The sequence below is a fragment of the Miscanthus floridulus genome, chromosome 18 (assembly GCF_019320115.1).
Source record: "Miscanthus floridulus cultivar M001 chromosome 18, ASM1932011v1, whole genome shotgun sequence".
NCBI lineage: Eukaryota > Viridiplantae > Streptophyta > Magnoliopsida > Poales > Poaceae > Miscanthus > Miscanthus floridulus.
In genome coordinates this window covers 110,588,440-110,614,907 of record NC_089597.1, presented here as the reverse complement: position 1 = coordinate 110,614,907, position 26,468 = coordinate 110,588,440, and the positions used below count along the sequence as shown (strand labels likewise).

General features: G+C 44.7%; 1 protein-coding gene and 1 pseudogene across 1 annotated transcript; both read right to left on the bottom strand.

The window, feature by feature from the left end:
* Window positions 1-2,668: 2,668 nt before the first annotated feature.
* LOC136522976 (AP2-like ethylene-responsive transcription factor AIL5) lies at window positions 2,669-5,448 on the bottom strand. The gene is made up of 9 exons (XM_066516760.1): window positions 5,334-5,448; window positions 4,884-5,181; window positions 4,480-4,562; window positions 4,325-4,333; window positions 4,119-4,207; window positions 3,935-4,008; window positions 3,681-3,731; window positions 3,433-3,509; window positions 2,669-3,270 (listed from the first exon to the last, which is right to left on the bottom strand). The coding sequence occupies exons 1-9, from the start codon at window positions 5,446-5,448 to the stop codon at window positions 2,669-2,671; spliced, it is 1,398 nt and encodes a 465-aa protein (XP_066372857.1).
* A 6,973-nt stretch (window positions 5,449-12,421) lies between these two features.
* Window positions 12,422-13,774, bottom strand: LOC136524369 (uncharacterized; annotated as a pseudogene).
* Window positions 13,775-26,468: the final 12,694 nt, after the last annotated feature.

Genomic DNA, 26,468 nt, shown 5'->3' with positions numbered 1-26,468 from the left:
ATGTGGAAGATGACAAAAAAGGGGCAACGAAACAACTATTTCTAAAACCAAGGAAAAGGCTCCCATATACTAGCAAAGGAAGCACCTTTTACAGTGCCGTATTTGACTATGGCCCACGTTAGCAATCATCTTTTTTTCCTTAACTAAAAGGGTTCAGCATCTGCCTTAATTTATGGAGTGTGGAACACAAAAGCTTTTTCCCTCATGAGAGAATCTTCAGGGCGTGAGTCTGTAATGTTGAAAAAGACATCATAAAGTATATTTTATCAATAACCATAATTTTTGTCTTGTTGCTTGTTGCCAGTTGGTCAAACTTAGTTTTTCATAAACAACGAAAGGTCTTGTTTCCATATATTTGTCGCAGAAAAGGCTGAAGAATAGCATGTAACACATCGTGTGAAAAGTGAAATATTTAATACCTTTTGAGTTTCACTGTTTTATACTCATTTGTCGACTGCTGGTAGCTACCTAGGACTAACAATATCAACAAACACAAGCAATCAATTTGAATAAATAATAGCTCTGTTTTCTTTTAGCTATCCTATAAAACACTTTGGTCCACACTATCTCATTTCATCAACTCATCGTTGATACAATTCTCCATGACTCCTTGTAACGGGTGCCTAGGTGTGGTTGTTACAAACTATATTTAGCCCTTTGGATTTACGCCGGCACTATAAATAATTCTGTGCACCATTGCAAGTTGTAGCGCACACCAGTATGGGCGGTGGAAAATTACTAGTATAATCTGATTCACTTCTACACTTGCCAAGAACTTGCAGTAAATTTCCTTTTCTTCAGCTCTACTTTACCTCTGTTTGAAGTATGCTATGTAGCTAGTCAGTGGGTTGTCTTGTTTGTCTCTGTCCATGATGGAAAGAGCTGTTGTGTCTAGTTAACTAAGAGAGATAGGCTAGGATCTGTGTGAGAGAGAGGGGACAAGCACAGAAAGGAAAAACTGCAGCCATGCGTGAAGCCGCTAGCGTGGTTTCCAGTTCATTGATAGTTGTGAGCAAGATGGTTTGGTCCAATGGGGGCAAAGGTGAAACAAGGACCAACTGTTCGTACATGTAGTTTGATACACACTGCCTCATTTTTTGACTGGTCAACTGCTTAGAGAGGGACAGAGAGGTAATCTGTACCCTGTGTTGCGTCTTCATGCAACAGACACCTTCCAGCAAGCTTATCAAAAGGAGCGAATTAAGTAGTTTAGGCCCCTCACAGACTAGTTAGTCTACAAATGTGTGCAATCCCAGTGAGAATCTTGAAGACTAGCTAGAGTTGGCAGCTTAAGTTTTGGAGTGCTTGTCCTTGATCCCATGTGGAGCTTTTCACTTTATTCTCCATGTTTTGATTGCTGTAAAAAAAATTACAGTGGAAACTAACGAGATGACCAGCCTTAATCTCCTGACTCCTGCAACTTCGACTTAGTGTTGTTGTGCTTTAAGCATTTTGGTCAAAAGGGTTAATGGAATAACAGTATAACACACATGAAATTTGTGTCTTCGACCTTACATTTTGATATGAAACTCTGAAAGTTCTGTTCTGCTATCATATAGAGTTGGGCTGTTATTTGTTAGTCATGAACCGTGATATTGTGCCAGACTCTTATCAACTGCTCCCTCAGTTTGACATATTTTGTTCTTTGATTGGCTAATAATCTCTTTGTTAATACATGAGTTTTTTTTGGCACAAATTGATGTTATTACATTTGAATCGAAAAATACTTATGAATATGATTTTGTTATTACATGATTTTGTAATTTCGAACGAAGGGAGTGCTCCTTACTACATTTTCATAAATTCTGAACGTTTTACAGCTGATTTGGATTGTTGTTTTATACTATATATATACAATAACGTGCCATACTTCTGCAGATTTATGTGTTGCAAGTTGTAACCTACAACCATCTAGGCACATTTAAGTAGAATGCAACATGCATGGCATTACCTGGTGCAACTAGTTGAGAATAAATTATAACATGCACGTGAATTTTACTGCCTATGCACATTTTATACGTCAGAATTGGACAAGGATAAGTCTGAGGCATGTCCTTTGATGCTTAGCTATTTGTTACCATATCTATCAGATAAGAGCAGATGCCCTTGACAATCTAGATAGTTATCCTGATTCTATGGCATTTTTTTTTGCTTAATTCTGATTATGTAGTGCATTATCTGCAATCATTGCTATTGCTGTGTGGGAAAATAATTTGTAATCATTAGCCTTTGTGGATTTTTTTCTTTTCATTAATCCTTTCTCAGTTCTGTGTAGGTACGTACATCAAAGGAACTGCAAAAATCTGAATGCACTGATTCATTTGTCCCCCAAAGTATGTTCTTTTTGTCTCATAACATCCTTACTGTTATTCAGCCGGCAAATTTTAAATGCTTTCATTCATGGATACTGCTATAATATTTCTGGAATGCACATACTGTTTTTGACCAAATATAGCTTGAAACGAGCTTGAATTAGAATTTAGAAGTGCTGATGGTACATGACCTCTCTGCTACAGTAATAAGTCAGGAAATATCATGATAGCAGAAGGATGCACCCCATCCATATGGGCATACAGTATGTAGCAGCCAAAATTGTGGTCAGTTCAATTGTCAGTCCTAGCTTCCTAGGCCTATCACCTGATTTCAGCTAGCTAGCTTGTCAGTGCACCTACTCCATCCCGAACAGGTAGTTGTAGTACTGGGGAGCCGTGCTGGTGCTACTGGTAACCCAGGTTCCATTGTTGCCGGTGGAGCCCTCGTAGCCAGCTGATCCAGAAACCATAGCAGCAGCATAAGGAATGTTACTGGCATAGCCGTTGCCCTGCTTGCTGCTGCTGCTGTCTTGCTGCCCCATTGCACCAGTGGTGGCTCCCCACATGACGCCGCTGCCGGTGTTGCTGCTGCTGTGGCTGCTGGTGCCCATCGTGAAGTCCACGTTCACGCCGGAGCCGTAAGCCTCGTAAGCAGCAGCCGGAAGCTGCTGTTGCTGCTGCTGGTAGTGCAGGGCGAGCAGAGACCAGTAGTCCTTCTCGGACGGCGGCATGCCCTGTGACGCGGCAGCCCCGGCGATTATTGCAGCAGCGCTCCCTGGCTGCAGCGAGTCCAATGGGAACTTGGAGGCGCGCCCGGTCGCTCCGCCCCCGACCGGGAGGTCACTGTTGAGGATGCTGTCGACGTCGTAGCGGCTCATGTCGAAGTTGGTCACGGTGTTGAGGCCGCGGAACTTGATCGCAGCAATGTCGTACGCCTCCGCTGCCTCCTCCTGAGTACCTGTGGTGTAGAAAAACCAATCAGAATATGGGTCATGTTTTGTCAGCCATCTCAGTGGCTTTGGTTCTCATGAATCAACTAAAAAATCAGCTCGTGTACAGTGGCTTTATTTGGTTCTTATAAGGATTTTTCAAATCCAGCATTTCAGTGAAGAACACTTACTGAACGTGCCCAAGTAGAGGTCCTTGTTTCCGGCCACCCTGCCGATCCTCGCCTGCCACCGGCCATGCTGATGATGCCTGTCAGACGTACATAAACAATCCCACTGTTACAAAGATTTGACCAGAATGCACTGCTACCATTGTTCAAACTACAAATTATGTTCAGAAGACTCGTGCATTTTTCTTCTTTCGCCGTGCTCGCTCATTAGTCATTAGTCACTACCATGAATCATGCATGAAAGATCTAACCTTGTGACTCCTCTGTAGATGGAGGCGCCTCGTGAGAAGCCGCTGCTCTTCCTGACAAAAGGGTATGAACGAGCACACAGAAGGTCAGGTCAACATGTGAGAGCAAGCAAAGCAGCAGGGGCAGGCAGGCACTGGCACATGCGACTGTGCGTGCATGCACGCGTACGGCAAGGTGTGTACGTGGAAAAGGATGCGCATCGGTGAGCCCTGTGCCACGCATGTGAGTGACTTGGGGCGGGGACGCTGCTGCTCACCTGCGCAACGACGCGATGAACTCCTGCCGCGTCATCGACTTCATCTCCTCCAGCTCCTTCTCGTAGTTGGACACCTACCATGGATCATTCAGGGTACGTACGTGCGCACGCCTCATTAGCAATCTCGGCATGCATGCGTTAAGAATAGCAATGTGTTACCGAGATTGATGACTCGAGTTCTTACCGGGAAGTTGGTCGTGGTTGTAGCACCCCAGTACTTGAGTGCGGCGAGGTCATAAGCTCTAGCAGCCTTCTCCTCCTTATCATAGCCTCCTACATTTTTTCCCCCATTTCCACAGTTAGTTTCAAAAAAGACCTTTTGATTTGATGATGTTGATTTAAATGTAAGTGTCCAATTGAAGCTGAAACTGGGTGTCGAAGTTGACGAACCTAAGTAGACTGATGAAGTGTAGCACCAACGCACCACCAAGAGAAAGTTGCAAGAAATAAAGGAGAAATCATATATGTTAGTGATCGGAGTATGCATATATGTCTTTTGCAGGTTTCTTGGATCAGTGACAAGTCTGTGACATGCACGCATATACCTTGGCGGCCTTTGCGGCTCTGGCCTTCCCGGCGGCAGCTGTTGTCCCACAGGTGCGCCTCATATCTCCCTGTCCACCGGTGCCTGAGGCATTCCCCAAGATATGTAAAAAACAGATTATTAACACAAACTTGAATCCAAATGACATGAAATTAATAATGACTTGTTGAGTCCAACACCATTAAATCAATAACAAGAAGTTGAACAAATGTGTTGCTAGATGCTTTATTAGTCAAATACTAGTCTTCATCCCATCGCCATATATGAATGTCAAGTAAAAGTAGCGCAGCTCTCATAGACTCGTAAGAAGTCCTACTTGAACTAGGTATATAGTTCATCAAGCTTGGGCTGAAGAACCCGAGATGCATGCATGCATGCGTGTGGTGTGGATCGGACGTCGCCTACCTGGTGACACCACGGTAGATTGATGTGCGCTGCCCGAACGTCTCGGCGGGACGCCTCGCCTGGTCGTTCTCCGCCACGTCCGTCGACATCCCGGCCACGGTCACCGCGCCGGGGTTCTCCACCGTCCCAGGCGCCGGGTAGTGGCGCAAGAACCCGGCTGTGATGCTGCCCAGCTCGCCGCAGACAAGCTGGTGATCCTCTGCATCCGCCACTGGCGGTGGGGCGCCCGTGCCACCGACGCCGCCGAGGAAGTCCTCCACCATCTTCGGGGACTCCTCCACTGCACCCTGCTCGTCTCCTACTTGTATAATAACGAACATGGAGAGGACGATCACCGATGAGTAATATAGTGACAAATGAAAGATCCAGTAGTGCACTCAGCATGCATGTCGAGCTTCTTAGTACTCAAGGCATTAGTAGTAGTAGTAGTAGTCGTCGTCGTCGTCTTACCGAGTGGAGTAGCGGAGGAGTTGGAGAAGGCCTCAAGAAGGCCATGGTGGTAGTTGTTGGAGAGGGAGAAGGAGAGACAATGGTGGGGATAAGCTGAGCTCATGTCCATGTCCATGGAGATGGAGGTCGATCTGCTGCCTTGTTGACCAGTGAATGAACCTATGATAGAAGGTGCGGTGCAACCGTGCAAGGGAATGTGATGAGCTACAGATGTTGATGTAGACCTGTGTTGTGTGCGTGCTTAGGAGAAGAATGTGAGAATACTATGAGCACTAGTATATATAGACTTGTGTACAGAAGTTGAATGTGTTGTGTTGCACTGTAGCCCCAGCCCCCAGCTGTCCTGTTTAAAATGCAGTCATTGTATTTGAGAACGGAGACGACGCTGGAATACGGCCAAAACTTGAGAGGAGAGAGAGGAGGGACGGAGAGAGAAAGAGAAAGAGAGAGAGAGAGAGAGAGAGCACAAGAGCCAAGAAGAGTTGGAGTAATTAAAGCATGTGATTTAGGGATAAGAGCAAAAAGCGAATAGTTTAAGGGGCAGCCTGGTTTTGAGAATCAAAAGACGGGGAGATGTGTGAGTAGTAATGGGCGACAACGTGGAGGTGTTCCATGGGGCCTATGGACGGTCTCCTTGACCGAAATGGAGGCCGCTGTTCCCCCGCATGCAGCCCTAGCTAGCTGCCTTTTTGTTTGCCCTCTACGCAAAACCCTCGAGTGGTGCAGTACAGCAGTAGGACTAGGACTAGAGATGATCTGCTCAACAACAGCTGCATTGCTTTCACAGTTTCACTTGGAGTTGGAGAGTTTACTTGGTAGATTCACAGGCTTGCAGTAGCGCTTGCGTGAACTCTGGTGTTTCTTTCTACTACTCTCAATGCTTCTGACTTCTGAGATGGTTAATTCTGCTCGTAACAGCTATATATTTTTAGAATGCAGTGAAAATACCAAATGGTGTACGTTTGATCGTTTTCTAGTAGTAGTATATTTGAAAATTTCATTCAAGTTAATTAGCGTGTTAAAAAAAAGTGCTAGACATACACGGGTGAGGCTGATTAGGCGGACGCTAGCTAATAATGCGGTTTAGCCGCCTATTAGAAGCTGGGGGTATAGTGGTGGTGGCTATAGTATAGTGCTGTTTAATACGCTGGTTTTTTAAAATAAACCGTTGGAAATTAATGCAGTTTTCCCCAAAATATGGAGCCTCTTCCTGCTTGTGTTTACTGAAACAGTAAAAGTTCCAACGAACTACCATGTGAAACAGTATTTTTCTCGATGGTACACGCGCACTCATAGGACATCGACATGGATTTTTTTTTTATTTTTAACATATTTTTTTAACTCTTTTTAAAACTGACACTGTTTATTTTTTTTTTCAAAATTAACACTTTTGGACGCGTCTGTTTGCACAACGTGGCTAATTCACGCTGTCGTGCCATGCATGGAGGTGCGGCAGGGGGCAATCAACGGTTGCGGCGACCGCTGACGTGGTAGGTCTAACGCGCCACCCATCACGGCGCGGCAGCCCCTTGTACCCGGCCTCGCTTCCCTTTCTCTCTCTGTCTCACTCGGCCACCACCATGCCACGCCCAGCCCTGCGCGCCCCACCGCGCCGCCACCACGCCACGCCCAGCGCGGCTGTGCCTGACGTGCCCCGCCGCGCCCCGCCCAACGCTCCCGCCCGCCGCCGTGTGCTAGTCCTCCCTGACTCCATCTCCATCTCCTCATGTCTTGTTGCCTCCCTTACTGCCGCCGCCCCTCCATCTCTCCACTGTCATGCGCCGCCCATCCCCATCGTCGTCCTCCAGAAGGGGGGAATGCTGCCGGCCAGCCGGCCATTTCCGCCGCCCTCCAGAAGTAGGCCGTTGCCAGCCGGCCATTGCCACCGGCGGCCATCTTCTTTCCATTGGTGGATTGTGGTGACCCATAATCTTTGTCGAGGTAATGCTCTACTGCATCTCTGTCAATTTTTTTGTTAGGGTTAAGATTCAAATTTAGTTTGACTGTATAGAGATTTATACAATTAGTTAGCAAAGATATTTAGTGAAGTTAGTAAATATAAGTTATGTATAGTTTTGTAGTTAGTTTTGCAGTTAGCTAGATATGTATAGTTAGTAAAGTTACTTAGTATAGTAAGTATAGGTATTAATATTACTGTGTTTAGTGTAGTTAGTTAGTATAGTTAGTTAGTATAGGTGTAGTCAGTTAGTTAGTATGCAAGACGATTTCGATGACGTGATGAAGTTTCTAAAACGCTTTTGTAGATGAATTGTTGTGTTAGAGTTTTCTACGGAGGAAGTGTTAGGAGAGAAGATGGTATATTTGAGGATATGGAAGAAGAATTGGAATGGTTTGATGAACCTCCTAGCTTCAATGACTTTTGTGTCCGTTTGAATACAAAGTTTAGCGGTGATTTCACACTTAAGGGGAGGTTTGATACTGGGAAGACTAGGGCACACTATGTCCTGATGCCCCTGCGTGACCTTGCTCACTGGTCCCGCTACAATTGGGTGCTCCAAGGTTCCAATGTGCCCATGGATGAGGTGGTGGTGGAGAATGGGTACAGGATGCATGGTGTCCTGGACGGGCCGTCCATTGACGGTGTTGGAGGCAATGAGCAAGAATTGAGGGTTGAAGGGGAAGCAACTCAAGGTAATATGGATTTGGACGGTCAGTTGATGTAGGAGCAGTTTCATTCAAGTCAAGTAGGTTGTATAACCAATGACTTCGATGTGAACGAGTTCGAACTAGAAGAGGAGGTGCAGGAGGAGGAGGACAGGATCAGTGATGTAGTTAGCAGTGATTTGGACGATTCAGATGATGACTAGGGAGGTAGACATGCTATGCCAATACCTGTTCATGGTATGCCATTACCAATACCAATTGAGGTTTTGCATGCTATCTAGGCTTAGGGTAGACTAGTCACAGATTTGCTAGTAGATGATACCCCCTATGATTCATGGGGCAAAATTAGCGAAGCACAGTAATATGTTCCACCACCACCTTACACAGCGATTGAACTTGAGCAACTAAGGTCGATGAACGTACCTTTCAAGGGCGTTCCAAACTATAGGGATGTCAGTATGACAGATATGGCAGTTTGTGACACCAGTCTCTAGATGTGTAGGAAATTATTGTATGACCATGAGAAAGATATCCTTAAGAAGGGGATGATATTCAATACAATGTCAGAGATGAAGCTCTTCCTTCAGGACTATGTTGTGTATCACCATAGGCCGTACAACATCACTCATTCGGACCAGGAGTTGAGGTACCATGTGATATGCAAAAACACTTGTATATGGAGGTTAAATGCACGAAAGAGACAGAGTGATGGCAAGTGGAGGATAAGTAAAGTGGTCGAACCCCACACTTGCCTAACAAACAGGGGGAAGAAAAATCATCAGCAGCTCACTACATGTTACCTTGCCCATCATATATTGGAGCTCGTTGATGACAATAACGACATTTCGGTGTCTTCTTTACAGCAGTCCATATCTAGATTCATTAAGTATGATGTGAAGTACGGAACGGCTTGGCGTGCTAAGCAAATTGCCCTGGCGATTCGTTGGGGTAGTTGGGAGGAAGCACACAATAGGGTGTCCCACATCTCACTACACCACAACACCAAGATTAGCGAAGGACGGTCTAACGCTAAAAGTGGCTACAGCGATAGACAATCTGACGCTAAAAAGTTATAGCGACAGACTTCTGTAGACGTTGTAAGTCCTGTCACTAAAAATCTTTAGCGTCAGACAGTCCGTTGCCCTAAATTTTTTTAGCGACAAATAGTCTGTTGCTACTCTTTAGCGATAGATAGCCTCCTGGTACTCTATAGCGACAGACAATTTGAAATTACAAATGTTTTCAGCGACTGATGGTTTGACAAGATCATTTAAATGCATTTAAAAAAATAAAAGGCCATTTGGTTGCAAATTAATACAAAAGTAACATCATTGTGCATGTTTCTCATACAAATAGATTCATTCATGACCAAGTCCAAACACTCACTAAGACATACATATATGATCAGCCATTACAAACATGAATCAATGATTCATCAATGATAAGTCTACAGTATCAGCTACATGTATCCAAATGAGATCGACTAACACCTCATTGGCAATGCAGAAAATATGAGTGGGTCCACTACAACTACTGTCCACTACAAACCTCATTGGCTCCAGTAGTATCATTAACATGAAGCTCTAAGAGAACATCTGTTTTTCCTTGCATCTGGGTTTGTGCAACATCTGCTAGGGATACTTCAAATGCTTGCTTTGAACCAACCATAAAGGTTAGCTTGTTTCCTACAGAGGCAAGGGTAACAAACCTTAAAATCAAACTGAACATATGTTAAAAGGGGTCCCATGTTAAAATAATAAAAGGTCACTCAAATTACCATCTATATCAATCCCTCCCCAATTGTGGCCACTAACAGAGCTGTTTTTCATCTGGTGTGATGCCCATATTCTTTTGTATGAAGTTGGTCAAGCTGCTCACATCCTATGCAAGAAAGGACAAGATCGAATATTTTTGTTAGGTAACAATAAGAGAAATATATTAACCTCACCATTCATCTTTACTGAAAAGTCAAAGCATACTCTCATAAATGACTGACAATATTTTAAGACAACCAAATCCAAAGAAAATCTTATAATCCAAATATAATTTTGAATTTTCCATCTTTGAATAACACTGCATACAGAATCATGAACAATATTCCTTCAAATATTATCTATAGGTAAGTCTTAACTACATAATAGATACAGTATGTACAAAAGATACCATATTCTACAAGACTTGTTTATGACAGGCATACCAAGTGGCATGAAAGAATATAGTAACTATTCACCTTAATTTGAACAAGAAGAGTTTGCTTTAGTGGATATAAAGATCGAACTGCTCAAGGTTTAATCACCAGATGAAAAACATATACCAAAATAAGATGTCACATATAGCAAGGCAGAAACTATTCAGTTTCACAGCATAGTAACTTGGGCAAACTAAGCATTCTCCTTTTCCATGATCTAATTCATATTAAAGCGATATTCATTATAATCATATGCCATATTAAGATAGAAAATATGGTCAGCAAAGTGGATTTCCAAAATTCTAAGAAAACTAGACAAAGCTAGTGCTACTTTTAACTATATAAGTTTTGCATCAACAAATATATCCTAATTTTACTGAGAAATGCATCTAGATTCAAGTGTTCTAAATACACAATTCTCCAGATGCAGCAGCCTCTTTGTTTCCAATACCAACACCATTAATAAACTACATAATATTAAAGGCATGCTCGGAGAGTGGGGGGACCTGTTCACGGAAGCCAATAAATCTATAGAACAGACCATCCTTAATCCTGACTTCAAGTTGATATGCTCTGGGGACTTTCATCCAAGTAACTGCGGTTACACCAGCTTTGTCAATCTCAATGGTCTTTCCTCCACCTTGTCTCTTCCATGCAAGTCCACCAGAATACACTTTAAACTGACCAGGGTTCTACACAGGTGCAAGGGTCATAACAGTATGTTAATATTCTAAACGTTCACAAAAAGTAATAAATTGCATACTATTCAAGAGCAGCAAACAGCCAAACACAGGAGCAGAAACAGTGGTGCCCTATATTTGAATTCCAGTATTTTTATCCGAAAATAATACTACTATTCTTTAACTAGACAATCAGGCTCCTTTTCAGCTTAAAACAGTACAAATATCAATAAAAAGGTCAAGACACCTTTGTTTAGAAACAGTAAGCAGTGAGTTAAATCATTACTTGAGGATGGAACAGAATGTTAGTAATTGTCTTCCAAATATATTTCTATATGCTGAATTTAGTCACTAGGTTTTTACAATTTGTCACTAGTTTTGTACGCTGTTTGATGAATGTAAATTTAGGGACATACCTTGAGTGCCCTTGAGAGGTCTAGATGCCTTGTTGCACTCCTTTTTCTTGCATTCCTTTACCTATCACAGATAGGTTTAATTAAGAACATTGGTCATGCATCACAGATCAAGGCAAAATGAAAATTATGTCAACTCACTACACCACAACTGGCCTTAACTGAAAACAAATGTTCCCAAATATTAGTATTAGACTCCTACTGCTAGCACTAGTACACAATCACCATTCCAGGGAGTACGCCAGAGCTCCAAATTAGACTTATGAATTAAAACCAAAATGCATGAGGCTCTTCTTGATGGGGAAGAGGGGCACAGCTCGGCGGCAGCAACTTCTCCGGGGGGCGTTGGAGAAAGCATCCGCTCGGGTGAGCTGTGACTTCCGGTTCTTTTCCCTGGCCTCCTCCTCAGATGTGCAAAATAGCTTAAGTTAGGGTTCGGGTGCTGGCTTTCACACAACAGCAAGGGAAGAGAAGGGGCGCGCATACCTGGTGGGTGCGCTCATCACCGGTGAAGCACAACAGCAAGGGAAGAGAAGGCGGCCGGAGCGACGGTGTGCTGTCAGAACCAGCCGGCGGCGTACTTTCACAGAGGGGCGGCATGGGGGTGTGGGTGGGGCAGAGGAGCGGCGTCCTGTCGAGGGCCACACCAGCAGCGTCCAGTAGCGGAGGGGAGGCGGGGCAACGGTGGTAGTGGTGGAGCAGCGATAAAAGAGCAGAGCACCAACTGCGTGAGCTGGTGAACACCTGAGCAACACAGTAGCCAAGTTGATGTTATAGAGCAATATTGAATATCCAAATTCGTTCCTGAACAAAATGTGACATTTTTCTAGCTTGACTACACGAATAAGGCTTAATGCTTTAAACTAGCACTGAGAATACAAATGGCACAGTGCAGTTTTGGTTAATGATGTCTCACTAGCATAGTCACACAAATTAAAAGGAGTTGACATTAGAAGTCATGTCAGGTCAGGTCACATTACTTCATATCAAAAAATTAACCAAATGCAAACATGCTATCAACAATATACAGAAATAATGGCAATGTGAAGCACTGATAGAGCAGCACTCAAACGATATACATAGCAGGACAGCTTCCATAAAAAATCTATTTTTTCTAATAAAAATGTAAAAAATACTGGCAAAGAATAGATAAATGAAACTGACAAGGTAGATTGCACTTGCCTATAGCAGTAATCTTAGGACTGATTTGAAGAACAAGGCTATGTATGGAGCAGTACCAATCCAAATCACTAAAACAATATGACAAGTAACAAGTATAAGCAATAATGTATCTGGCCATGGTCAGCTCTAATATGTCACCAAGAACTATGCCGATAATTTATATACATGATTATTACATTATATGATAGCTGAGCAGCGCTATAGTAGATCAAGACAATAAACATGTATACTAGGTGCTGCTGCTATTGATTGATTTTTACTATACTAGTGCTGCTGCTACTGATTAATTTTTACTATACAAGAGTTAAAGAGCAGTTTATTCGAGAGAGCGAACGAGGTTGCTTTCAGTATTAATTCAAGCACAAGGTTGAAAATATAAATTAGCTCACAAGTTTCAGAGATAAGAAGCCTTCGAAGAAGTGAACGATGACATCAATTTGCTCAATCGAAAATGTATCAGCTACCAGACGCTCAATTAGCTAGATGGTAAAACAATATACTCTAATAAAACAAAATGAATTGTGGGCAGCACATTGTAAGCTAGTTGGTTTCAGTCAAAATTTCGGGGAGCCACCACCATGCTGAGCCCCCACAACACCAGATCCACCACCCACAACACAGGATCCGCTGCCCACCATGCAGGAGAGGAAAAAGAGAGAGGAAACAATGAACTTGCTGCTACTGCCGCCGTTGCCGCCACCACGTCATGGATCTGGCCAGAGGAGAAGGGCAGATGACTCGCCGTGGATCTGGCTAGAGGAGAAGAAGGGCGGCCACCCTGTCGTCAATCTAGCTAGGGGAGAAGAAGGGTGGCCACCCCATCAGCTAGTGGCTAGGGTTATGGTTGGTGGCTATGAGCTCGTGCACCATGCCTGACCCACGCCACCGTGGCCCGTCTAGGGAGCAGGGCGACCTCAGCGCCGGAGAAGGGAGGGAGGGAGAGCTCGCGTTGGGAACGGAGGAGCAGGGGCACCGACGCCGATGTCAGTCTTCTAGGAGGAGGTCATGAGGGAGAGATAGATGCGGGTGGATGGGGAGCGATGGCCGAGCAATGGGATAAGATGGCCGGGGCTATGTGCGTTTGCCATGGGCAACGTATGGGAAGAGTCTAGGGTTTGTCGTTGTACCGTGGGCTAGGCAAAAATTTGCGCACGAACTGCTTACTGAGACAGGGCACGTGAGCTGGACGTGGGGCCCATTTTTTTAGCATCAGATAGATCAACGCTATATCTAGTTTTGGCGACAGATGGGCTAACGCTAAACATGAACATCTATAGCAACAAACAGCAGATCACTAAATGAGGATTTAGCATCAGATGGTCTCTGAGTTATCTTTAGCGTCACATCATCCATCACCAAATATAATTTTTAGCGTCAGATGTTTGACGGTGAAGCGGTGTTGTGGTGTAGTGTCTTTTGGTGGACGAAACTACCGAGTTGATCTTGAAAAAGTAGAGTGCAGTTGTAGCGTCCCTCAGATCATGCATGCCCCTTGCTCTCATATGATCATGGCCTACAGGGTTCGTGGGTATAACTATGAGGATCTACCATATTTGGGAAAGGAGCTTCGAGCCATACCTTGATCCGACATAGTGGCCACCTTATCATGGTTATGACTACGTGCCGCATTCAAATCTAATGAAGGTAGGCAAGGGTTGGAGGAAGAAGAAGTGACTCAAAGGGGACATGGATGCTTTGAGAGGGTACGACAAAGACATGTACGGAGTAGGAGACTTCAATGAGACCTGTGGCAGGAATCTTTGCTCTGTTTGCAAAGAACCTGGTCACATGGCTAGCAGGCATACAAGACAAGGGCAGTAGGTGCATATAGCATACATTTTATTATATTAATGTTAATTGTTTGCTATGCTATTTAAAACTACTACTATGTTAGTACATTGGAACCTTGGAGCTATATTTATTATGATATATGTTTATTCTCTAATTTTGCATAATAGTTTATTCCATTTACATTTACTTTGTTTTTATGCACTAATGTTCCATCATATTATAGTACTCTTAATGTTTGTTGTAACATATCCATTTAAAATTTGAACCAGGATGGAGGATCATCATCCGCAGTACCCCATTCTTGAGGTGTACTACAACAAGGACCACCGAGACAAGTGCTTGTCGGAGCTATAGGAAGACTTGGTACCTCTTAGACTACGCATGCACTAGCCACACCGCTGGGACGAGTGATACTGGCTGTACATACAGTGTGTCGGCTTCCTTGAGATCCTCTGGGTCTTCAACAATGGGCTACCGATCCTCGACCCTGCACTTCTCACTACTGTTATCAATAGGTATGATTTGATACACGTTTGCGATAGTACAAAGCATTGATTTGTCTCATTGTTTGAATTAAAAAAGCTTCTTGTATTGAATTAAAAACCAACTGGTGGAGGCTAGAGACCCACACCTTCCACCTTCCGTGTGGCGAGATGACTATCATAATGCAGAACGTGAAGATGATTCTGTGTCTATAGTTGGGGGGTCTTCCAGTGACTGGGATCCTTGATAACGATCACTGGATGGACTTGGTGGAGCAGTTCTATGGCAGAAGACCACTCGAGGATGAGGATGCTAAGAGAGCAAAGTAAGAATTTCTACATTCCAAACATTTACCATTTGGACACCAGCACATATTCTGTAAATTATTTTGCTATTTACATGGAGGGTGTAGTACATAACTTTTATGATGCGTATTGTCTTTATCTAGTTTAATGTTTGTTTTTGTTCCCTCAGCTCTCATGTAACATCCGGTGTCGGCTCTAATTTAATGTTTGCAAAATATTTTAGGAAAACATCCGGTGTTAGTTTGAGCTGGATAATAGAAAACATTGGGGTGTCGCTGTACCCAAACGCTCCACAGTAGGAGATCAAGAGGTATGCTAGGTTGTGGCTATGGCACTTCTTAGGCACCTTTCTGTTCCCCAACGCGTTGGATAACACCATCATCTAGTCCTTCCTCAACATACTGAGCCAGCCATGAGAGAATATAGGAGCGTACAGCTAGGGCAGCGTGGTCCTAGCATGGATCTATCATCAGCTCTGCGTTGCCTGCCGACGCAGTACAGGAGGTGCCAACCTAGGAGGTTGTTCCCACCTACTACAGGTTTGGTGTTGGGAGCGATGGCCAGTCGGGAGGCCCGTTGTTCACGCTTTACCTGTAAGTGCATTGATTTTTTATTTTTCTCAAACTTGATGTCGCACTTGTGACTGACTATCCTATTCAATGTAGGCATGGAATCACATGGACATAGGACCGACTACTCTATATGTCTGGCAAAAAGAAGAGGTAGTTAGAGGGAACCCGAAGCGGCAATACAGGCAGTACTCGGACACGCTAGACGTCCTGACACAGCACCAGGTAATGACCACTTTGACACTGCTAGTCGGTGTTGTTGCTTTTTTATTATTCCAAAAACCTAACTATAGTTACCAACCTTTTAGGTGAATTAGTGTCCTTGGTCTAGATTCAAGCTAGAGGGGTACCTGAGTCCTCGCACTGAGGAAGAGTCGGACGAGTGGATTTTTAACGGGCCACTAATTTTCTTCCACATGGTCGAGATGCACTACCCTATAAGGGTGTATAGGAAGTTTAGAAGATTGCAGCCATGCCCACCGCCGCTGTACACAACCAACAGAAAGTTGCACGGGTGCGACAACTAAAACATAATAATTTAGCACTCATGTGCATACATACAACCACGAACTTACGTTAAACTTGTAGGTATGGTCGAAGGAACAAGTACAAGGAGAAGAATTGGGCAGTGATGCATGCCCCGTTCATCCATGAATGGGACAGTCGGCAAAGGGTCCTGATCGCTGAGATACCGCCGCACGACCAACGCAACTTCGACCGCTATCTCCAATGGTTGCATAGTAGTACCCGCACACATATGCAGGCCCTTACACTAACAAGCCAATTGATGAGGACAAAGATGAGGATCACATCGCTGATGCATATGATGAGGTGACAAGGATGGAGACACAGCTTCAGAGAGCCCCGCTATAGAGATACGTGGTAAGAAAATTGAATTTCAATACAATTGCACGTCGGCGTTCCTATGAATTGTAGTGATACAAACTTAGCTCGCTTCTATATGCAGGCATCACGGTTGACAAGTCTGTCCAACAAAGCAGCCGTGCGACTTCACGAGACTAGAGGGGAGTCACAGGACATTCTACATGTCTTCGTCGATGTATGTTCTATTCGCAAAGCCATGATAGTGGTTAAATGGTTCACATGACTCATGCATCCGTGTTTTCTTTTTTTGCAGAAAGTGAGGAGGAGCTGCAAGAAGCTAGCACAGAAGCTCAGCTATGTGGATACTCCGTGGGAGATGCCCTATGACCCAAACCTATCTAGTTCCTTATGCTTGAGCGCTATGCCAATAGGAGCAGGTTCCTCCGACACGATAGCTGGTGGGACATCTTATGTTTGTACTCCTTGCAATCTAGGCAAGGGTCCTGTAGAGCACGACATTGAGGAGGACGAGGATGAGGCGGATTAGGACGAGGATGAGGACAAGGACTATGATGAGATTGGGATATCTTAGCTTGGTGATGCACCATTTCCTACACAATTCGATGAATAGGTACTTGAAACAACCCTTTGCCATATACATCATAATTACTTAAACATTGTAAGTAATGATGCTTATATTATAATTGCAGGGTCCTAGTTACACTCAACAGTACCACCAGGTGTACCGCTAGCGAGACCATACCGACATTGGGTTCACCCCTAACATGCTGCCTTCATGTCCGAAGAGGCAGCGACGTTCGCGGTACCCATATACTCCTAGGTCATAGGAGTTCTTTAGGATGACATGATGCACTTGTACTCGGACACCCATATACTGATGGAACATATAGTATGTCAAGTAATGTCGAACTTATGTATTGATAAACTTGTGTCCTAGTTATGACTTCCTAAACTTATGTCGAACAGTGGTATTGTCGAACTTGCGATGAACTTGGGATGTGTATAAGTTAGTACTGCTAAACTTGTGTATTGATTGTCTCGGGCACTTAACCTTCCTATTGACCTATTCGTTAAATCGACACGACGACATAACAGAAGTACCTTGTTCCTTTTGCTGCTGATTTGACCGCCGCGCCATGGCTGGGGGCACGTCAGCCTTGCCGCACCATGGCTGCTGGCGCATTAGCCTTGCTGCACTGTGGACGGTGGTGCGGTAAACCCATGCTGGGAGCTGGCCAGACTCCCTTCTAAGTGCATTAATAGCAGCAAGATTTTGATGCATATAATTTAAGGGATTTCGAAAGATCGCAATGGTGAGAATAATGTTTTATTTATCTTTTTTTAAACAACAGAGCATAGACATGACACAAGGTCATTAGTGATTGGTACAGTCTTCTAGATAATGTTTAGACAAGATGGGCACCAAACTAAGACCCAAAATTAATACCCAAATGTGTGACAATGACAAAACCCAAAGCATTATTTACCGAGAACATAACAAATACATGCAAATTGCAGCATTGTAATACCATTTTTTGTGGCAAAAGTTTTATGTGATAACACAATGTCCATTACAAAAATTAAACAGTGTTTGTTACATGGGTACAATACATAAATAGTTCAAATGAAACATAATGCAGCACCGAGAAAGTTCTACTACAATACAAATACCAAATCTAAAACGTTGAACTAGCACATCTGTACCAATCCTCAGTCTGAAACATACTGAGTAAGCAACTCGTCATCCGAATACTAGTCCTCTTCCACAACCTCGTTGCTATGGCTAGGCTCACCTGCATTGCCCTGATCTACCTATCGCCTGTAGTAAGCTGCCTCCGCTTCACCTGCGGCCTCTGTGGCCTGAGTCAAGAACGTATCCTCCTCTATCTGGCTCATGTGGCTTGGCTCACTTACATTGCCTTGATCTGTCTATCGCATGTTGAAAGGATCAAGATGCCCAAGAGGGGGATGCATTGGGCTAATTCTAAAAATCTTTGCAATAATTCAATCCTATAGTTAGCCCAATTAACCCCTTGTGCCTAGAAAGTATTTCTAATTGTTCTACCGCACAAAAGACTTGCAACCTAAGTTCCAATCCTACTCTAGCATGGCAATTCTAAGAATGTAAAGACATGAATTGAATTGCTCAAAGTAAATAGAGAGGGAGGAACATGGCGATGTTTTGCCAAGGTATCGGAGAGTCGCCACTCTCCACTAGTCCTCATTGGAGCACCCATGCAAGGGTGTGGCTCCCCCTTGATCCGCGCAAGGATCAAGTGCTCTCTATGGTTTGATTCTTTGACACTTTGTCATGGTGAATCACCCACAACCGCTCACAACTTGAGTTGGGTCACCCACAAGCTCCGCCAGGTGATCACCAAGCTCCCAATCACCACCAAGCCATATAGGTGATGGCGATCACCAAGAGTAACAAGCATGAACTCTCACTTGACCATGACAAGCCTAATAAGAAGGTGGATGCACACTTTACTACTCTTGATCTTCACTAATGAGGGCCCTCTTTGGGATTCTCAAATCTCAATCACCTCACTAGGACCTTGCTCTTCTTGGCACTCTCTAAGGTGTTTCTCAGCTATTGGAATGAGCAAAAGTACCCCCACACACAAGCGGAGGTTGTATTTATAACACCGGCTGAAAAATGAACCGTTATGTGCCTCTCTAGGGTGACCGGACGCTCTGGTCATGTTGACCGGACGCACCGGTCAGTACACCCCGAACTCTAGTCGTTAAGAGTTGACCAGACGCTGGTAGCGTCCGATCAACACTGACCGGACATGTCCAGTCATGTTTTCCCCTCACTGGAACCTTACTGATGTCAATTGGACTCTAGACCACTAGCGTCTGGTCAGTAGCCAGAACCTGATCAGCGTCCGATCAGCATTGATCGGACGCGTCCGATCAGGATTCTCCCTCTCTGGGACCTTACTGGAGTCGACCAGACGCTGGCCCTCAGCGTTTGGTGGCATGACCTCATAGTGTCCGGTCACTTCTAGACGCTTTCACCTTGGTCAAATGAACTAACGGACCCTGAGCCAGCGTCTGGTCACACCGGAGCTAGCGTCCGGTCAGTATTTGACCCTCCATTCACTTCCAACTCTCGAACATATGTGAATGAAGTTTGCTCCATTAGATCAAAGGGCTGTTATGGAGCTACCTAGTGCTAGTTTTAACAAGTGTGCACCATACCTAACTCACTAGACTCACCTAGGTCAAGCTACCTGTTCATACCCCCCTTAATAGTATGACCAAAGGAAAAACAAAGTCCTAAACTACTCTAAGTGTCTCTCCAACTCCAATCGACACTTAGAACTAGTCCATCCTTAACCTTGTCATCCATCCTTTGAAAACCAAAATGATTTCCATCGTAGGGACATGACAACCATGATTGCCCAATCGATCTCCATTACTGTGACCTAACTCAATTGTTTCTGCAAAACACACATTAGTCACAGTAATCACGTATTGTCATTTATCACCGAAACCCAACTAGGGGCCTAGATGCTTTCAATCTCCCCCTTTTTGGTGATTGATGACAATACTACCTCGAGTATGTGAAAGAGATGAGGTTGTTAACATGCTTGGTTCATATAAGCTTTTGGCAATAAGAACAAAGGTGTTAGGCAAGCTTATATGACCCAAGCCATCGTGATGTACTCAAAAGATATGAAATAAGCACGAGTACAAGTAATAAAGCTCATTTGCATCGGAGTAAAACGGGGAAGCAAAGGCAAATGAGCAAAGCACAAGTGATATGACATATAAAGAATTCAAAGTAGAGAGCATACACGTCATATATCACGATCACATAGATATCACTATCACATAAATAGTAGTAAACATGAATGCATAATGTATCACACACACAAATGCATAATAGTGTATCTCACATATAAAAACTCCAAATGTAATAGATAAGCTAATATAATAACTAAGCTCCCCCTAAGCCTAACATACTCAAACCCTCTCCCCCTTTGGCGTCAAACACCAAAACCTACGGGTTGGTCGGCGAGGCTGTAGCGGATGAGCCAGGCGCTGAGGGATAAGGAGCGAGGTGGAACTAGGTGCCATCATCGTCTAATCCTAAGCTCTAGGCTATCTGACCCTCTATAGCTGGTAGTGATGTTGAAGCAGTCTGGGTCAGATCAAGAACTGGTGCTGCTATAGGCTGGGCTAGTATAACTGAAGTAGCCGGCTCTAATGATGCCACTGAGGAGGGGAGCGTCTCTGTCGTTGCTGTGATAGGTGCAGCCATAGAAGGACCTAGAGCATGTAGGTATGGAGGAGTGGGCTACCCTATCAACTCACTGAAGGAGGCTCTAAGACTCCTGGAGACCGAAGTGTCTGGCTCAAGTAGCGACGACGTCTGTGCTGGTGTGAAGCCCGTCTAGAGTGGTGTGAACTACGGGGCTACCACTAGCGAAGTGAACCACTAGGACACTTGCTCTGTTGGTGAAGCATACTATGCTGGTGGTTGTCCCTGACTCTAAAGCCCACTAGGCTGTAACGCTAGAGTCATCGAAGTGGTGGCAGGCTGACCAAGCTAGGGCGAAGCCTGTGGTGGTGGGGCCCCAATCGCTATCACTACATGCTGCATGAATCCTAGAAGCTGTTGCTGCATGAGGATCTGCTACTGATACATAGCCTACTATTGCTGTTGTAGAGCCTATGTCTGCTGCTGAATAATTAGCTGCCGGCGCTGGAACTCGTCCTACCAAGCCTAGAACTGAGCAAATGAAGCAGTTGTCTCCTGAGCCAGTCGTGCCTGGTCCTGTCTCATCTGCTCAAGTATAGCCAGAAGAGCGGGGTCTGTCTGCGGGGCAGGTGGCACTGAACTAGAGCTACCGGCCTCAGCATCATATCGTCATGGAGGCATCTATGGAATGGGTTGGTAGACATCATCAGAACTGACACTAGGCTTGCTAGTGACTAACCCCTCCTACTGAGCAAGCTGCTCCTCCTCTATGGCTACAATACCCCTAATAATATCATCCTATTGGGCCACAGTCTTTGGCACCTTTGGACGACGGCGCGACTGACTAGGTGCCTATGGTGTACTGTGGCGGATCATCTGAGTCAGGTTATAAGCAGGGAACTCTATCGTGGCACCACTATACTCAGCAATCATCTTAGGTGACCTAACTGTAACTGCTCTGTGGATAAGGAATGTGATCCAGTGAGCATAGGGTAGCTGCCTGTGACCTCTAAAGCCCTCAACTATAGTTTCCTCCATCTCTGACAGAAGAAGATCCTAGATATCAAAAATTGTCTGCTGCATCAGAGAGTTGAGAAGCCATAGCTAAATATGAGTCAATCCCTCTCTGTATCCCATCCTCGAAAGTAAAGTCCTCCTCATAATAGCCTCAATCACGCGAGCGGTGGGCGTGAGATCACTAGGGTTCCTCCTCGACCCCTCGCCAAAGGGCTCTGTGAAGCAATGACGTACCAAGTCTATAGGGGGTACCATGCCACCATGAGGGCATCTGGGGGTGTAGTCTATCCATAGCACACCTCATGGAGCCTGACTGGCTGCTCCTGAAGCCTAAGTATCTCCCTAACCCTGGTACTCATCAGCTGATAGTCTCTGCCTCCAAATGAAAAGTGAATGAACCTATGCTATGGGTCAATCCAGAGAGATGCATAGAACTGATGAACCCAAGATGGAACATATAATCCGGTCCTTCCAATCAAATCTATTAGCCCTGGTAGATATGCAAGGTAGGGGCGAATGTGCTCTCCAGCTGCTGCAACAATAGACTCGATGTTGCACACCCTCTGTGATCTGAAGACTACTCCACTGTTCAGATAGGCATTATAGAAATCCTCCTACAGAGGTGTATAGAATCCCTCTAATGCTCTCTCATCCCTCCTAGGTGGAAACCACACCTCAAAGTCCATGAACCTCAGCTACTACACCTACTTGGCCATGGCGGTCCTTAGGTCAAGATGGGTCACTAGAGGTGGACCCTATGGTCGAGGCAGTGGATGAGAACCCCTCTGCTGAGTGGCTGGCCTTGATGAAATTGGGACACGAGTATGACCAGAGCAGCGTAGCTAAGGCTGAGGTGCCAGCTCTATCTCCTTGGCCTACTGGACCTGCTCACCCTTCTGAGACTACTGTGCTGGCTGAGGCTCCTGAGTCTGCTGTGCGGGCTGAGGCTATTGCTGTGGCTCCCCCTGAGGCTAAACCTCGTCAATGGCAACACGCCGTCCACCAATCATGAGAGTCCTAGTTGGACCACCATGAAGGCACTCAACTCGCTGAAGTGAAGCCATCGCTTCTGGTGAGAGCTAATCAGCAATCCGGACACCACTATGAGCACCTCCTCTCTTGGCATGCTCTGTAGCCTCTACAACTATGGCGGCTCTTGCTGTGTCTACATCTAGATACTTGTGCTTCCTTACTGCCAACTTCTTGGTCACCTTGCCTTTTGGTTCTGTAGGCTGGTGAGGCAGGGGCCTTGGATCCTTGTTACTGGGACCACCTCCGACATTCTTCATTCGAGCCATCTGAAAGATCTGAGATGAATCAACTGCCGCTGACAAAGATCAACTGTCACTTTTGAGGCTTTGCCTTGTTCCATACTCGTGAGTTTGGCCCCGAGTTAATTGACAACTGCAATGACACCTCAATGGAACCGGCTCGCTGTACGATGGAATAGATAGGATAATAAATAATTTAGATTATGCATCTAGAGATATGAAACCCTAATAGAGCAAACAATTAGGTACAAAGTTGAAACGCGGGCCTGCTACCTGGCGAATCTAACAAAATGGCGACAAGAGGAATGGATCAGGGGACACCGAATCGGCTAGGGTTAGGGTTTGCGGGTCGTCGGCACTGGAGATGCGATGGCGGAGCGATGCAATGATGGCAAATCGATGGCTAGGGTTAACACTAAGCAGCTCTCTAGGATTGATGGCACAGCACGATGGTGCTAGGGCTATGGCGGCAGTGGCTCAGCTTAGTGCAGCACAGGCGTGGGACTTGCGGTGGCGCGGGGGCAAGAGCAGCGGTGGCACGGGAAGGCGCTGCACGGCGGCGCAGGGGCGTAGGGCGGCACACGGTGGTGGAGCGGGGAGCTATGGTGGTGCGTGGGCTTGCGGCGTAGGACAGGCGACGCGATGGTGGAGCAGGGAGCGAATAGCGCGGTGGCACGTGGGACAGCAGGGAGGCACTAGGGCAGCGCTGGTGTGGGCGCGGTGGCACTTAGGACCGTGGAGCATGGCGCGGGACTACGGCGGTAGAGGAGATCTTGGTGGCTGTGACGATAAAGTCGGCGGATAGGTTAGGTAAAACACGGCGCTGAGATTAAATAGGGTGGCCCTCAGCGTATCAGAAAAGGAAACATAGAAAGAAACCTGATGCGCATGTTATCTACTAACTGGATGCTCCGGTGGCAGCGACCGGACGCTGCCACCCAGCATTCGATCAATTCTAGAGAGGTCCAATTCCTCTGGAATCACGACCAGATGCGTCCCGTGGACAACGACCGGACGCTACCAGAGTCCGGTCAATACAGCCTTCGTCTTCTTCCACACGATCGGACGTTGAAAGCCTTCTGACCGGACGCTGAAAGCTAGAGTCCGGTCACTCCTTCGTAGCAAGTTCACCTCCTGTGAACTAACCGGACGCTGGACTCCAGAGTCCGGTGCAGCATCCGGTCCCTCTTTCTTTAGCAAATCTTCAAAGTCCTTCGTGCTGCCTGTTCCCAATCAAGTCCCAACTTGAATAAGATCCAAATAAATACCAATTGGGACTGATGTGAGTGACCTCTCTCAAACCCTCAAGTTTTTCAAAATATTTTGCCTTAGGCTATAATTCTTTTAAGAAAATAGGCAATAAGAGGGCAATATGAAGACAAACGACAAACAACAATCTTGCATATGCAATGCAATACTTGAAAGTAAATCTAGTTGCTTGTCAAGTTTGATCCAAGGTTAAGCTTCTTCACACGCTTTTCGGCGGTTATCTTAACCATGTTAGACAAGCCCTATATGCATTACCAAAGATTAAACATGTTGTATTTTACAATACAATGCAAGGGACAACACAAGCTCATTTTTTAGTGAAGTTACTAAAATCAAGCACATTGAGCTCATTCCGCAATCTACAAAATGTTGCCTCATCTAGCGGTTTAGTGAATATATCCGCCAATTGATCCTCGGTCCTTACACCTTCTAGTGATATATCATTTTTAGCAACATGATCTCTAAGAAAGTGATGGCGAATATCTATGTGCTTGGTGCGAGAGTGTTGAACCGGATTATTTGCAAGTTTTACCGCACTTTCATTGTCGCACAAAAGAGGTACTTTATCTAGAACTACACCATAGTCTAGCAAAGTTTATTTCATGTAAAGTATTTGTGCACAACAAGCACCTACGGCAATGTATTTCGCTTCGGCGGTGGACAAAGCCATACTATTTTGTTTCTTGGAGGACCAAGACACAAGTGATCTACCAAGCAAATGACACCCTTCGGATGTGCTCTTTCTATCAACTTTACAACAGACATAGTTCGAATCGGAATAGTCAACTAATTCAAATATAGCTCCTTTGGGATACCAAAGGCCAATGCTTGGTGTGTGCTTAAGATACCTAAGGATTCTTTTTATGGCAATTAAATGAGTTTCCTTAGGATCAGCTTGAAACCTAGCGCACATACACACACTAAACATGATGTCAGGCCTAGATATGGTCAAATATAACAAGCTACCAATCATAGAGTGGTAGAGAGTTTGATCAACCGGGTTACCTCCCTCATCTAGGTCGAGATGTCCATTAGTTGTCATTGGTGTCTTGATTGGCTTATATTCATTCATCTTGAATCTTTTGAGAGGATCATTAGTATATTTCTCTTGAAAGATGAAAATCCCTTCTCTCATTTGCTTGACTTGAAAACCAAGAAAGAATATAAGCTCTCCAATCATTGACATCTTGAACTCCTTCGATATCGATTCACCAAACTCTTTGCATGAATCTTCATTTGATGATCCAAAGATGATATCATCAACATACACTTGACAAATGAAGATATACCCATCAAGCTTTTTGGTGAATAGTGTGGTGTCAAGCACTTCTCAATGAGGAAGTCCCGAAGGCACTCATACCAAGCTCTTGGGGCTTGCTTAAGCCCATATAATGCCTTGGACAACCTATAAACATGATTAGGATATCTAGGGTCTTCAAACCCAGGAGGTTGATCAACATAGACTAGTTCATTAATAAAGCCATTTAAAAATGCATTTTTCACATCCATTTGATAAAGTTTTTTTTCATGATGTGATGCATATGCAAGGAGGATACAAATGGCTTCTAATCTTGCAACCGGAGCAAAGGTCTCTCCAAAATCCAAACCTTCAACTTGAGAGAACCCCTTTGCAACTAGTCTTGCCTTGTTCCTCACAACAACACCTTAATCATCTTGCTTGTTTTGGAACACTCACTTTGTTCCAATGACTCTTGCACCTTTTGGCCGCTCTTCAAGAGTCCAAACTTTATTGTGAGTGAAGTTGTTCAACTCTTCATGCATGGCATTTATCCAATCCAGATGTTGAAGAGCTTCTTCTACCTTAGTAGGCTCAAAGCAAGAGACAAAAGAGTGATGAGCAATAAATGAAGCAAGTTTTTGAAATCATGTCATTACACCCTTTGATGGACTCCCTATGATGAGATCTTGTGGATGATCTTGAAGTAGAGGTGTATTCCTTCTATTGACCACTTGAGGGGGAGGTTGTGGAGCATCAACATCTTGTGCTTGTACCACCATTTGTTCATGGGAGACATGAGTATCTTTATTTTATACTCTCCCATCTTTTTCACCATCTTGTGGCACATTTGATAAAGAAGGTGGATCAATCACTTGTACATCATCTTCATCATCTTTAGGCTTGATGTCTCCAACCAGAATGTTCTTCATAGCCTCCCTCAATGGTTCATCACCTACATCATCAAGATTATCATGTGCTCCTTGGGAGCCATTAGATTCATCAAATTCCACATCATATGTTTCTTCAACCAAGCCGGTGGCATG